Genomic DNA, 14,475 nt, shown 5'->3' with positions numbered 1-14,475 from the left:
CATTCACATTAACCACGTGTGCATCCTTGGCCCTTTCAGTGGAGAATGAGGCAAAGGCAGGCCTTGTAAAAGTTCTCTGAAGCATTTGCCTGTAGTCGTCTCCACCGTTGCCAGCCATGTGCCGAGGTGGCCAAGAAGGCCAATAGCATCCTGGTCTGTATCAGCAACAGCGTGGTGAGTAGGACTTGGGAGGTGATCGTCCCCCTGTACTCGGCACTGGTGAGACCCCACCTCGAGGGCTGTGTCCAGTTTTGGGCCCCTTACCACAAAAAAGACATTGAGGTGCTGGAGCGGGTCCAGAGAAGGGCAACGAAGCTGATGAGGGGTCTGGAGAACAAGACTTACGAGGAGAGGCTGAGGGAGCTGGGGCTGTTCAGCCTGGAGAAAAGGAGGCTGAGGGGAGACCTTCTCGCTGTCTACAACTACCTGAAAGGAGGGTGTAGAGAGGTGGGGGTTGCTCTCTTCATTGGTCACAGGCGATAGGACAAGAGGAAATGGCCTGAAGTTGCACCAGGAGAGATTCAGATTGGATATTAGGAAAAATTTTTACACTGAAAGGGTTATTAAGCATTGGAATGGGCTGCCCAGGGAAGTGGTTGAGGCACCACCATCCCTGGAGGCATTTAAAAGAAGGGTTAACATAGTGCTTAGTGACATGGTTTAGTAATGTGGAGGTTTTTTGGGGGGGTTTTTTGTCAGAGTTAGGTTGATGGTTGGACTAGATGATCTTAAAGGTCCCTTCCAACCTAGACAATTCTATGATTCAATGATTTAATTTAATCATTCATTTAATGTCAGTGTTTTCCTTGGTCTTGTGCTATTACTAATGCACCTCTAGTTTCCTCGCTTATACTTACGATTTGTACCACTTTTTGTGGGTGGGCTATTCATATTTTTGTCATATTGGGGCATTTTTTTATATTTTGTAATTTTACTTTATAATTTTTGTGTGTTTCTGACCATGTGAGATTTGGCCAAATTTTTCTTATCAAGCACTGTCTTTACAACAAGTGTGGTTTGCCCTTGCGCTTCTAATTATGGGTTTTTTTTTAAAGTCTCAGGTTGTTCCTGAGACTTTTTTTCCCATGAGGTCGTACCTGTCAGCCCTCCAGGTTGTTTAAAATTTGCTTTCCTGAAAAAAATACAAATCTTCATGTTTGACCATTCTTTGATTCCCTTTCATTTTTATTCCACTCTGTTTCTTGATCCCTGTCACTTAGTTTTCCTTCTCAGCATGATATAATGCATTCTCAGCATGATGTAAAAAAATCCTATCAGGCTGACCCTAAACAAACCCATCTGGCCTCTTTTAGTGTTCCACATTTTTACGTACAGCCTAGTAACGCACAAGCAGAATCCATTACACGTGTTGCCATAACCCCCTCTCTGCGTGAAGAAACAGCATTGCAACCTGGGTGTAAAGAATGCCTTGTTTGAAATTACTCTGGCAAAAGAGGGCCACAGACCTTTGGAATGGAAGTTGAAATCAAGCAGGTCTTTGAGTTGAAAAAATGGAGCTATGAAGGAATCCAGAAGTTCTCTGGTTTTGCAGAAAAAAAAAAAATAAAAATTGAAATACTGAGTTTCACCTTTTGAAAAAAAAGCACCAAACTGCCCATCCCTCTACGTGTTTAATGTCAGCTGGTGAGGCCCCATCTAGAGTACTGTGTCCAGTTCTGGAGTCCCCAATTCAAGAAGTTCAGGGAACTGCTGGAGAGGGTACAGCAGAGGGCTACAAAGATGATTAGGGGCCTGGAGCATCCCTCTTAACGAGGAAAGGCTGAGGGACTTGAGTCTTTTTGGTCTGGAGAAGAGAAGACTGGGGGGGGGATCTGATCATCAATAAATACTTAAAGGGATATACTTAAAGCCTGTCAAGAGGATGGGGCCAGTCTTTTTTCAGTGGTGCCCAGTGACAGGACAAGAGGTAACGGGCACAAACTTGAACATAGAAAGTTCCACCTAAACATGAGGAGGAACTTCTTTACTTTGAGGGTGGCAGAGCCCTGGAACAGGCTGCCCAGAGAGGTGGTGGAGTCTCCTTCTCTGGAGACATTCCAAACCCTCCTGGACACCTTCCTGTGCAACCTGCTCTGGGTGGACCTGCTTTGGCAGGGGAGGTTGGACTAGATGATCTCCAGAGGTCCCTTCCAACCCCATATCGTTCTGTGATTCTGTGACATTTCACCAAGGAAGTCTTTGAGTTGTGACCAAGTGCTTTTGCTTTTCAGGTGGTGTAGCTCTTCTGTGACAGTAGGTTCTCCCCTTCTTCCTTCCAAATCCTCTGCTGCTTTTGCCTCTTTCCCCGAACACCTTCAGAAGCTAAAAGAATGGGTCAGAAAGTAGGGAATGCAATGTTTCCAAAGCATCCTCCTATGCGCCATGTGTTTGCTACCATTTTCTTTCAGGATTTTGAAAGAGTTTTATACCTGTTTGTGAAATGACCCGCAAGTGTTCCGGAAAGTTAAGTAATTACCCTGGTTTACAGGTAAAAAGAGCAGAAACAGAGAGGAAGGAGTGCTGCTGGCTGAAATCATGCCCCGAATGGGGGACAGAGCAGAACTGTGGCTCTGAGCCATTCGTTTATTGCCTGACTTTTAGCTGAAGCTTTACAGTACGGAGGCTGTCTCCTGGAGTGATTTATTTCTTCCAGAAGACTTTTCTTCCGTTCTTAACCGGGGTGCATATTTCCTAGTATTTTGAGATTTCTTGGTTGGTTGTTTTTAAAAGGATTTAAATTGTGTATTTCTAGAAGTGTGTCAGTAGCTCATTAAAGGCTCATTAAAGGGGAAACTTGCTCCCTTCTTGGTAGTAACGCTTGTGCGGTGTAGGCAGGATCCTCTCTTAAAGGCCACAACACATCCTCCAGAAGCCCAACTTATCTTTCTCTTCCTGCTCCCCAGTAGTAGTTACATGTAACCGAACAGTCTTGACAGGTACCAATGAACGTTAAAAGAAGGGGAAAAGGGCTTTAATCTTCTTTTGTTCCCGTGAATTTCCCTACATTTAACATATCATTTGGCAATGAAAACCCAACAATTATCGTAAAGAGCTATTACATGGGTTTTGGCACCCGTTCCCTTGATAAAAAAAATCGTCTTTTTTTTTTCTTTTCCCACAAGTAAAGGTTTAACATGACCAGACGTGTGAACTCAGTTGTCCAGTTGCTGTGTTTCCCCTCCTTCTCCCATTCAAAATTCCCTGCCCATTATTCTTTTCCTACTTGGGAATTTTCTGCATGCCCGAATGCTTGCACGTACGTGGCTTCTTTGAATTTCTCTGATTCAAAGTCAAAATCATTCTCCTGGAGTAACACGGAAATGCAGTTTATATTTGCTGAAAACATAATGGATCGTTTGAGGTCACATTCTTCGTTTGTGACTAATCAGATGATGACTTCACCGAGTCTGGCACAAATACAAGGAAATAAAATGGTCTTTCCAATGACTTTGCTTGGTTGGGCTTGGAAACTAAATAATATCGGCACAAATGTCTCTTTTGTGAAGTGGTTCTTCATTCCCCAGCCAGCAGTTCACCCAAACGTTAGATCTGTGCAGGGAAGTAGGAGGAAAGTGGATTCCTTTGTGATGGCTGATGCATTTTTGGTGACGTTAGTGGACCTGTCTGCATTTTGGTCCTATCTGCCAACCTGGCCAGTCCAATCTCAGCGTTCATCTTACAGCAAAACCTTCCCTTTCATCTCTGCTTCCTCCCCAAAGTAACCGCATGGGGAGGAGAGAGAAGCAGAGCAGGCTCTAATCAACTACTCCTCCTCTGTAGGTCTCTGGTAGGACTCCCTGTGGCAGTCATTCACCAGTAGCTGCTTCCTTCATTACAAAACCTCTTAGTTTGTTTCTAGACAATGTGAAATGCAGGTGTTCTTCATTCTCTTCATCACCCAAGTTTCTTTCTGGCTTAGTGTGAGAAGCCCCGTGTTGTACACGGGCAACGTAACGCTCGGCTCCGCAGAGTGTATGGGTTTGTAAGAAGAGGTTTGCAGTGGGAGGAGGTGGGAGGGCAAGTGGCTCGATTTTTTTCCGTTGCCTAAACCGAAAAAAGAGGAACGAAGACCGTGTGGTTTTGTGTTGTAAGTGGCAGCAGCGTGTGCCTTCGCAGTACCCCTCGGGGACTTTTTAAAAAGAGGTAAGCAGAAGTGATGTTCATGTTTTCTTAAAATTCGGTCGAGTGCTCATGCCCGCTTTGCTGCACCGCTGGAACGGGCACCTCTGGCACCGAGCAGGGATGTCTGCTCTTGTCTTCTCCCGAGGTGGAGAGGGGAGAGCCCGTGTATGGGTGTGCTGGGGACTGGAGAAGGACCCGTGCTGCTTTCCTGCGGCTTCATTAGCAAATCTGAGAGCCTGAGCATTCCCCAAAGCACGTGGCCACGTGGCCGAGAGCGAGCTGTCTGTCACCCACCCACAGGCATCCGGGAGAGAGACCTGTGGCACAGGTCGGACCGTGGCCTTGCCTGGGAATGACCTGGGGTCTTACAACGGATATAAAGACTGACAGCTCACAAGCACAAGGTTTATTTTTCTTTTTTTCTAGATCCTCTTAAACATTTGGACATCGTTTTAATTGCTCTGAGTTTTAGAAACTATTATTTCAGTTTCTTTTTTACTGAAAAGTAAAATATTTTTCTTCAGGAAGAAAAAAAAATGCATTAGTCTGGGCAAATACTGAAAAAAAAAATCATCCCCAGTGCATATTTTGAGGACGTTAATCATCTTTAGTGTGGTCTGGAAATTAATTTGGGCTGCTGAAATACAAATTAAATTTACTTACGATAGTATCTGAGAGAGAGCTGTTGCCAAACGCTCCTCGGGTATGAACAGGTACACGCTACTGTAGAAGAAAACAAAGATAAAGTTGTTTGCTGTATCTTAGTAATTGTTTCCTGATTGTCCAGGCCTAATCGGGGTAAATAGAGACTTGTTGGGTTTTTGTTTAACTTTATCTGCACACTTGTCTCATCAGCCCTTTAAAGAATATCCATGTCTTGTTTAACTTATTGATTCCTTCCATTCTCTTAGTATTTGGAAAATAAACTGATTAATAATTGGGGGAAGAGAATATTTCGGTAGAAATCTTAGGAGCGTTTTAATGAAGATTTTGTTACAGGAAATGTCTCTAATGGGTATCTCTACTCCTGCCAGCTGTTATCCACCCAAACAATTCTTTTGAAGCTGCTGCTGTTAAGTATGGCTTTGCAGGACTGGATCGACGTGTAGGTTTTCCACAGCAATCACCCTTCCCTTGCTTCCGTCTAAAAAAAAGGCTCCAAAGATACTGGCGGTGAATAAATGGATGCGGCTTCGCTGATGCCTTGGAAGAACAGAGAGGTCAGAGCTGCTGCTGGCGGTGTGCGGTGTTGAAATATTAAACCAGTTGTTTCTTTGCTTACAGATTGCAGAAGGGATGGCGTACATCGAAAGGAAAAATTATATCCATCGAGATTTGAGAGCAGCCAATGTTCTGGTTTCGGACTTACTGATGTGCAAAATTGCTGATTTTGGACTAGCAAGAGTCATCGAAGACAACGAATATACAGCAAGGGAAGGTATGTATTTTTATTTTTGCCTTTAAAACTTCAGCCTCTGAGAGGCAGCGAGGCTGTATCTAACAATAATATGGTCACCAAGGACAGAAAATGCTGTAACAACTTCCTAGAGGCAGCCTCCTAATGCCGACAACTTTTAAAATGAATAAGGAAGCAAATAACCTTCCTGCGCTCCCCAGGCTTTTTGAAAAGTTTATTTTAAATAAATTTGAAGAACTAAAAAAAAATTGAACAAATTGACTGCACGCCCACAGCTTCCATCCCACTGAGTTAAATGCCAAGAAAATAGGATCTTATTTTCTCAGCACATCCTTTAGTGCCCCGTGCACCTCCTTTCGCTTAGGGCAAGGAGGGAGCCCCAGCAGGCGGAGATGCTGGTAACAAGGAGAACTTTGGCAGCGCTGGTTCTCTTTTGAAGCTGCTTTAGGCGCTGCAGCACTGATGTGCGTGTTCGGCAGCATTGCTGGGGACACCGGCAGGCCGGGTCACGTCCCTGTTCGGCACACGGATGGCAGGGTCAGGACGGGCAAGAGGGGACATGACACTATTAAAGGTATTCGTCAGGGTTGTGTCATGTGTGTTTTGCTGATGTTGTTGAAGATCCTTTCGGGAAGCGCCCAGTCAATTCCTTGTAGTGAAAAGTATTTTATTTCTGCTTCCAGGCACAGACTGCGTTAGGGTAACCTTCCCCCTCTCCTTTTAAAAGAGGCTACCTCACATTTTCACACAGTCTGGGTGGAAACTGCAGTAATGTAGGAGGAGAGGGGAAGAACTAAGGTATGAGGAAGAAAGAGAACAATGCGCTACAGCTACAGTTGAGATTAAAGGAAGATGAGCTGTTCAGCAGTCACTGGGCAACCGTACTTCGATAGATCAGAGGGAAGGGTCTGCTTAAGCTGTTTTCAGAGGTGCAGAACCCATATCTGTGTTTCTTAGCTAGCTCTGGACATTTTATATTGATTAAATGAACCTTTCAAGTTATAAATTATTTAGGCTGAGTTTCTTTGATGTGTTTTCTAGCATTCAGAAAACTTTCCAAGCTTACCTGGCATCTTGTGCCAGAACGGTAGAGCAGGCTAAAAAGGGCAGAGAGAGAAATACATGCTTGTATTTCTCTTCGTTGTCTGAAAAGTTAATGTAATATTCCCCGACAAAGGCTGCTTGACCTCTTCTTATTTAACTGGAAGGAGTTTGCTTCTATAAAAGTTTGCTTTAAGCGTTCAAGGCCAGGCTGGATGGGGCTTTGAGCAACCTGCTCTAGTGGAGGTGTCCCTGCCCATGGCAGGGGGGTTGGAACTCGATGATCTTTAAGGTCCCTTCCAACTCAAACCATTCTATGATTCTGTGACATGGGATTTTCTGAAATGGCTTAATTAGACATGAAAGACAGTATTTTCAGATACGACTTTTTAAGATATGACTTGCTACTTCTTTTGTATCTGAATGGCTGAATGGTTAAAGTGTATGTTGAAGCTGGACTGACTTTCTATAAAATAGGAAAAGTTAATTAAAGTCTTGCGAAGTTCCAGCTGATGGGAATTGTAAGATTGTTGCCCGACCACTGGGCAGAAGGGAAAATGGTGACTGTGATTTTAGCAAAAATTCACCCTGCCTAGGAGTCAAAAGGTGCTATGTAACTTTCAGCATCTCATCTGCCCCTCTGACGCAGGACATGTAGTGTGGCAACACGCATCTCACAGCACGTCTCTGCTGGTAACTCTCGGACAGGAGTTGCTGGAACTTTGCTAATTTAGGAGTATCATAGGCAAGTCATTTAAGACCTTTTAGTGACTTGATATTGAGTGTTTAAATTTGCCTTTGACTGATTGAATCATAGAATCATAGAATCGTCTAGGTTGGAAGAGACCCTTGGGATCATCGAGTCCAACCATCTACCCTACTCTACAAAGTTCTCCCCTATACCATATCCCCCAACACCACAATTGAGATTGAGATCAATACAGAATTGATCTCAAGATTTGAGAATCAATCGATCAATCAATCTCAGATTGAGAATCAATACAAATTGAGACTGTACTTTTTTTCTTTTAGGTGCAAAATTCCCTATTAAATGGACAGCACCGGAGGCAATAAACTATGGATCTTTCACTATTAAATCTGACGTGTGGTCATTTGGGATTCTCCTGTATGAAATCGTTACGTATGGAAAGATTCCCTATCCAGGTATGGGCATGTATTTATACTGTTACTCTGTATTTATATGTACCACTGGGGATATTTACTCTTCATTGTTCTGTGCGGTTCAGGTAGGAGACCACAGAGGAGTACATCAACCACAGCTGCATTAAGTAGCTGTGAAAGAGTTATGTGGTTTTATGTTTAGTTTTTCTTCCTGATAAACAAGGTACACGTTAATGTTTCCAGCATGTAGAAACAACTTGTATGAAGGATATTCTTGCACACAAAATTGTCACATCTCAGGCATAGCTGATGAACTCGGCGTAGCAGACCACATTCTTTTAAGCTTACTGAGGTTTATGGAAAATTAACCTAAATTCTCTTATCTTGTGGGCAAATGGGGAAAGTACAGCCATATTCACCTGTAACTGCACACCTCAGATGGAGTGACTTGTGAGAAGAACCCTTAGGTTCCTGCAGTTTATAGGCAGTAAAGGGAGAGCAGATATTTTATGCAAAGCTTTCCCAGCGCATCCCAGTGCACGAGGTCTTGCTGTTTAAACAGTGAAAACATTTTCACCACCACGTCCTGAGCAGCTGAAATCCTGCCAGAGGTGTTCACAGAGGCAGACCTGGGTGACCCGAGTCCCAGGACCTGAAATGACAGTGGGCTCAATACCTCTGGGCAGAGGGAGGCCTGACCTCCCACGAGACTCGGGCAGCGGGGAAGGGGTGAGGGCGGCCAACTTTACACCGCGTTATGGGAGAAGATATCAACTTCCCATACAAGAGGTAGAGCCAAACCAGACATTCTCATCGCTCGGTAAGGCTCCAGTCCAGGAGAGCACTGAAGCTCAAGGGTAGCCCCCCTTAAACTTCAAGAGGTGATAGGGCTGCTTGCCAGCCAAGTGTTTAAACGTATGCTCCAGGTTGGTTTTTAGGTAAGGGCTATAAAATCCATGACTGAGTAGCAGGTCCTCCCAAAGCTGTTCTGAACATTACTCATGTCCCCAGGAAGGATCAGATGGGAGTCGTAGGCAGCCGAGTAACACATGATTCTTCCCACAGTCGAGACACTTTATTTTCCTGTTAGCACATGCCTGTGTATCCAGACAGTTGCCTGCGTTGAGCTGGGCTCACCAAGTTATTTCTGGATGCCTGGAAAATTGTCCTTCGCTGAGCAAACCTACGAGCTCACCTGGAAACCAGCAGTACAACAATACAAACTCCAACCCAATACATAGTCCTGCAGCTAAGTCCGCTCTCTCTTTACCTCCATAAAACATATCTTATTTTTATTTTCAGAACAAAATCAATCTGTACAGCAGACACCACGCGGCTGTACTACTGTGGGAAAATGTCTCATCTAGTGGAAGTCTGGGCAATATTTTTTTAAAGTATGGGAGCATTTTTATGAGGACCGTAAATAGGCCATGCACTATGGATTCATTTGTCAAGCAGCAATTAGAAACGGAAGCCTCTTGACTGTGTACTAGAAGGTTTTAATAGTTTGCAGGCATTGCTTGCATTCAACTGGAAGAGGGATATATGTCTACCTTAAATAGAGGTATAAATTGAAACAGACTAATAGACTGAAAGTTGATACTGAAGAATCAGAAGGACAGCAAAATAAATAAGCGACCAACTTATTTAACATGACGAGATGTGACAAGTTTGGGCAAATTACCCCAGCGTGGCAAGAGTAACTTTGTGATGGGTTGTAACCAGCAGCCACCGGAGAGAAACAGTAAATTGATTTTTCAGTTCTAAGGGGAATGCTTCAAAATATTATTTTCAATTATTAACCAGCAACTAGACAGTATTCATCATAAAGCTGTGTATGAAACAGTTTGAGTTGAAACTGGCAAGTAGTTAATTTCCGTAAAGAAAATCTAGGCAGGCAACTTGGTAGGGAGCATTTCCAGCCAAGGAACTTGGGGCTTTTGTGATCTTTGTTCTTAAATTCCAACAGCTGTTCCTCTTCCTGAGAAATTCAAAGCAATTAGTGGGACTGTAGTTTCAGGAACTACCTCAGAAATATGACACAAGTATCTGAATCTCTGGGCAAATAAGTTGAATTGGTTGTTAAAACTAATTTCCAGATGATTATATAGTATGTCAAATACTTGCATTCCAACTGTGTCCAGTCCTCTTCACAAGACTTGCCATTTTCTGTACCGTGAGATTCTTCCTCCATACCACTGTGTTCACATCATTTCCCAGGCTCTAACGTAAAGAAATATATGTTGTTATCTGTGAAGCTTAACAGGTACCACAGTGTAAATTAACAGATATGTACCAAACCTTTAGAGCTAATGTCCTTTGCTAGCATTTAAGAGGGTGTAACAAATATGCACCTGGGATATATTTCTTCAACCGCTTAGGATGTAGTTTTGATGAGACAGGTACTTGTCTACCCACAAAAAAAAAAAAAAAAAAAAAAATTAAAAAAAAGTTAAACAAGTAGCTATTTTGAGAATACTGCTTGGACTGTGGGATAGACAAGTAAACTTTTTTGTTTTAAATAAAACTCCAAATATATGCAAGTATGTTCATGACATATTTACTATGAAATACTGAGAAAATTATTATAATTTTTGTCTTGTGAAGTTAAATGGTTATTTAACAGAGAGTTTTCCTGCAGGTTAGTGGAAACACAAGCTTTGTCCTTGGCATTCTGAATGTAACAATCAGTCCGCGGACACTAGATCTAAGCACAATCCTATAAAGTACTGAAACCCACAGAATCAGCCCTGTTCTGCCCAAAAGCCCAGTGGCAGCAGTTCTCATGTAGCAGCACACTGTCAACTAAGACTTTGCATAATATGAATAACTATTTTACCGCATACATTATATGCAGTCCATTTCCTTAAGCTCAAGGAGTCAGATTGCTGTTCTCTATAAAATGCTTTACTGGCTTTCTTCCTGTTTATTTTGTCTTTATATAGCAATAATTCCTTATTCTGTGACAACCTGCCATTCAGCTGCTACCTTCAAAATACTGTTTTTCTACACGTGTGCAGTATTAGCTCAGGAAAACTTCACTCCTCCTTCCAAAGCAGAATTGAAAATACAAAAGATGTAGTCAAAGTAAGCACTCTGAGCCAGACCCAGATTTCATGGCTGACTGTATTTCTAGAACAGGTTAAAGCCAAAAGGCTTGAACTGAAGTCTACTATATGAACTTTAGTCATCTTGAATAATCAAAGTAGTTATACGGGCTAAAGTTGTCATTTGGTTGTAATTCAAATGTGTCCACACCTGCTAAGCGGCTTAAGTCCTAGCCTTAGTAGTCAATTAGGTAGCACCTACAAAGGTCTGCACCATCTGCAGCAAGGGAGCTGTACAGTCACCAGGTACGCGGGGGGGAGCACCACACCTGCATCTCCGCTGCTGACCTTGCTCGTCAGACTGTAGCTGCTCTCCCCATACCTCTGGGGAACTGGTGTAAGCAGGAGCAGTGAATGTCACGCATGCACCTGACCGGAGGCTGAGTTGCCCGAGAAAAACCATGAGAAACTGTAATCTTAGGCAGACCTGCACCATGTGGACCATTTAGCCTGAGGAGCGACCACCGGCTGTGGGGTCTGGAATACTTGATAGAGGGAAAGGCTTCACTGGTGGTAGCAAGTATCTAGACTGAAGCACAGATTCTTCCTGCATGCCCAGTCATCAGAAGCCACGGCATGGACTGGAGTACAGAAAGCTAAGTGTCCATGGCCTGGAGAAGGCAATCCTGGCACAGTTACTCCACCGCATGGCATAAGATTTGCAGAGGCAGGGACAAGCTGAAAGGCAGGTTTTTGTGTAGGAAGTGGTGAGCCTTTGTGTTGGCCCTGCCGTAGCTGACCTTCTGAGACCAGGTGTCAAAAATCCATCTGTGAACCAGTCTCTCAAGGATTTAAAAAAGGGGGTGTGTGTAAAAAAAGAGCAGCATAGGATGGCTGGTGGAACACTGGAACAGGTTGCCCAGGGAGGTGGTTGAGGCCCCTTCCCTTGAGATATTCAAGGTGAAGCTCGACGAGGCCCTGGGCAACCTGGTCTAGTTGGGGGTGTCCCTGCTGACTGCGGGGAGGTCGGACTAGATGACCTTTGGAGGTCCCTTCCGGCCTGGACCAATCTATGAATCTATATGGAGCAGGAGAGGATGGAGAGGCAGGCCTCTCTCACGTGACATTAGTTGGCACCTGAGGCTCAGGATGCACTGCTGGGAGTCAGAGATCTTATCCTCTGAAAGAAAACCATTAACAGGGGAACAAAGCAAAGCTCAGCACAGCTGGCAAGATAGGTTTGCACAATAGGATGAGGAAGAAGGGAGGGGAAATTGCCTGTTACAAGTAATGATATGACGAGTGACCGTGTCCAGCATCTTGCAAGCAGCAGCACTTACACAAGAAGCTGATGTTGAAGAAAATCTGGAAGTGTGTTATGACGTCCGGCAGGGTGAGTGGGAGCATGGGCAAACAGCTCAGCTGCTCTCCTATGGGTGAGCATCTCTGTCTCACTACGGATGAGGCCTGCAGTGAGCAGTTTAGAAGCTCTGCAGCTGGAGACAAAGGCTGATGCCAGGGTGGGCTTTTGCTGTGAATCTCACCTTGGCTGGAAGCAGAACAAAGGGTGGCAGGACCGGTCAGAGGAACAGAACGGAGCTGGTTCTGGAGACAAGAGTTATGATCTCGCCCAGCCTTGTCAGACTTGGCACCAAAGAGGTCACGATGCTCAACTCGGGAAACTGAAATCTTCCCCCAGGATTTTCAAAGCAAGCGCCTCGGTGCTGCTGCATATCTCAGCCTTGTTTATGGAGGCATATTAGTAGCTACCTTTAGTAAGTCGTAGTAGCCTTGTATTATTGAGTGAAGATCTTTAGAGTGAAGTAAATAAGAAAGAAACAATTGTTTCTTCAGGAATTGAGTTCATTTGATCAAAACTTTCTTTTTCTATTGAAGGTATGAGCAATTCAGACGTGATGGTTGCTCTTCAGCGCGGGTACCGAATGCCACGCATGGAAACTTGTCCAGCTGAGCTTTACGATATCATGAAAACATGCTGGAAAGACAAAGCAGAAGAGAGGCCAACGTTCGATTATCTACAGAGTGTGCTTGATGACTTCTACACAGCAACAGAAGGGCAGTATCAACAACAGCCATAGAACAAAGAACAATTATTACAGACTATTATTTGGACAGACTGCTCAAACCAATTACTTCACAAGTTTGGATGTCTTAACCGAGTGCGGAAGCTGAAATGCTGAAGGAAAGAGTAATTCTGCAAAGAAATGATAATGTTTTCATTTGGTTAAAACAGTTCCTCTAAAGATTGAAGTTCTCCTTAAATGCTCTGTTTTGCATCTGCAGAAACATCCCAAACCAAAGAGGCTTTTTGGGGTGGGGAGGGAGAAGGAAGGAAAGAGATCACGCACTGGCACAGTCTGGCACAGCCTGCTTAGGACCCAAGTCATGGCCTATGTTACAAGGAGACCTTTATAAAAGGGGCAAGAAGATGCATGAAGAGCTGTTTCCAAAAGAAAAAGCCACAAAGGAGAGCTTAAAGATTTAAGACGTGGTGGTGTTCTTAGATCATCTTTTTTTTCAAATACAGCATATTGTGAAAATTATTTTTATATCCTTGTTATTTCACATTAGTAGCTGGAGTACTGTCACCTCTTCTAAGACTTTCGAAAGGGCATGGTGGTTTCCTTTAAGGAAGGGTTATGTACGCAGTTCTTCACGCTGAAGATGATTCTGTTTTACTGCTGTATTACTCGAATTTAAAATCATTTTCAAAGCATTGCACAGCCATCACAGATGCAGAAGTGCGATATGAGCACACACACGGCAGAGGTGGCAGCACACCCAGCTCCATCCCACCTTCAGTTTCCCACAAGGCCAAAGGCATCACCCGAGGTCCATGGCAAAACATGGGATTTTGAAGGAAGTTAATACTTTCATTGCAGTCTCCACGGCTGTTACCAGTGAAAATATTTTAATCTTAATTTTTAATCCTCTGTGATTATTCAAGAATATTCTTTATATTTTTGCTGCTTTAATCAACTAACCTCAAATCTGTTTCAAAGCTAAAACTAGCTCTAGCACTGTCCAAAACAATTTATGGAAATATGCAGTAGGACATCAAGTTACATTGCGGTGACACTAAAGGTCTGTTGCTCAGCAGAGAAATTAATTCGTAAAAGTGAATGCAGTTTGCTAACATCTACATATTGAAATGTTCTAGCAAATTACTTACCAAAACAGCTGATCTAGTGCATTTGCAATGTAACTACAGCATAGATTACTATTTCCACCCCCCCCCCCCCCCAAGTGACACTGGTTCTTACACCTGAAACCCAGTCCATCTTTGCCACCCCTCAGCCCAATTATTTAGGCAAATGGTACTTTGCAGAAGCTTAAACCCCTTTTGATAAAGCTTCAGTGTGCCTGCAGTTGAAGTTCAGCAGCATAAATATTAATTGCTTTTCTTTTCGATTGGCTTCCTTCAGTCAAACTGTGCAGTTTAAGCAGACTCTCAGTTAAATATGTAAATAGTTTCTATTGTATGGTGATTTTTAATTTTAATAAACACTTAATCTGAAGCAAGTTGTATGGTAGTAATTTGAGACAAAACAAATGGCTGATGTTCTATCCAGAGTAATAGCTTCATGTGGAACAGGGAAACATCTGTTCATCACCAGTAACAAGACTATTTTGCAATGGTAAATATTAATGGATTCTGCTTTCCCTACATCCATTCAGCTTTGAGAAGCTGAAAAGGACCAAAGT

At 43.4% G+C, this 14,475-nt stretch overlaps 1 protein-coding gene across 6 annotated transcripts in view; it reads left to right on the top strand.

Moving 5' to 3' along the window:
- LYN (LYN proto-oncogene, Src family tyrosine kinase) overlaps positions 1-14,286 on the top strand; it is a 34,740-nt gene extending 20,454 nt beyond the window's left edge. For all 6 annotated transcript variants that reach the window (XM_074146595.1, XM_074146596.1, XM_074146593.1 and 3 more), the window contains 3 exons: positions 5,407-5,560; positions 7,613-7,744; positions 12,646-14,286. In XM_074146595.1, the coding sequence (XP_074002696.1) occupies positions 5,407-5,560; positions 7,613-7,744; positions 12,646-12,848 (489 nt within the window). In that variant the 3' untranslated portion in view covers positions 12,849-14,286. The remainder of the gene's footprint in view (positions 1-5,406; positions 5,561-7,612; positions 7,745-12,645) is intronic.
- The last annotated feature ends 189 nt before the right edge of the window (positions 14,287-14,475 follow it).

Source organism: Numenius arquata, chromosome 4 (assembly GCF_964106895.1).
Source record: "Numenius arquata chromosome 4, bNumArq3.hap1.1, whole genome shotgun sequence".
NCBI lineage: Eukaryota > Metazoa > Chordata > Aves > Charadriiformes > Scolopacidae > Numenius > Numenius arquata.
Note: the sequence above shows the minus strand (reverse complement) of the source record. Positions and strands in the feature narration are given on the sequence as shown.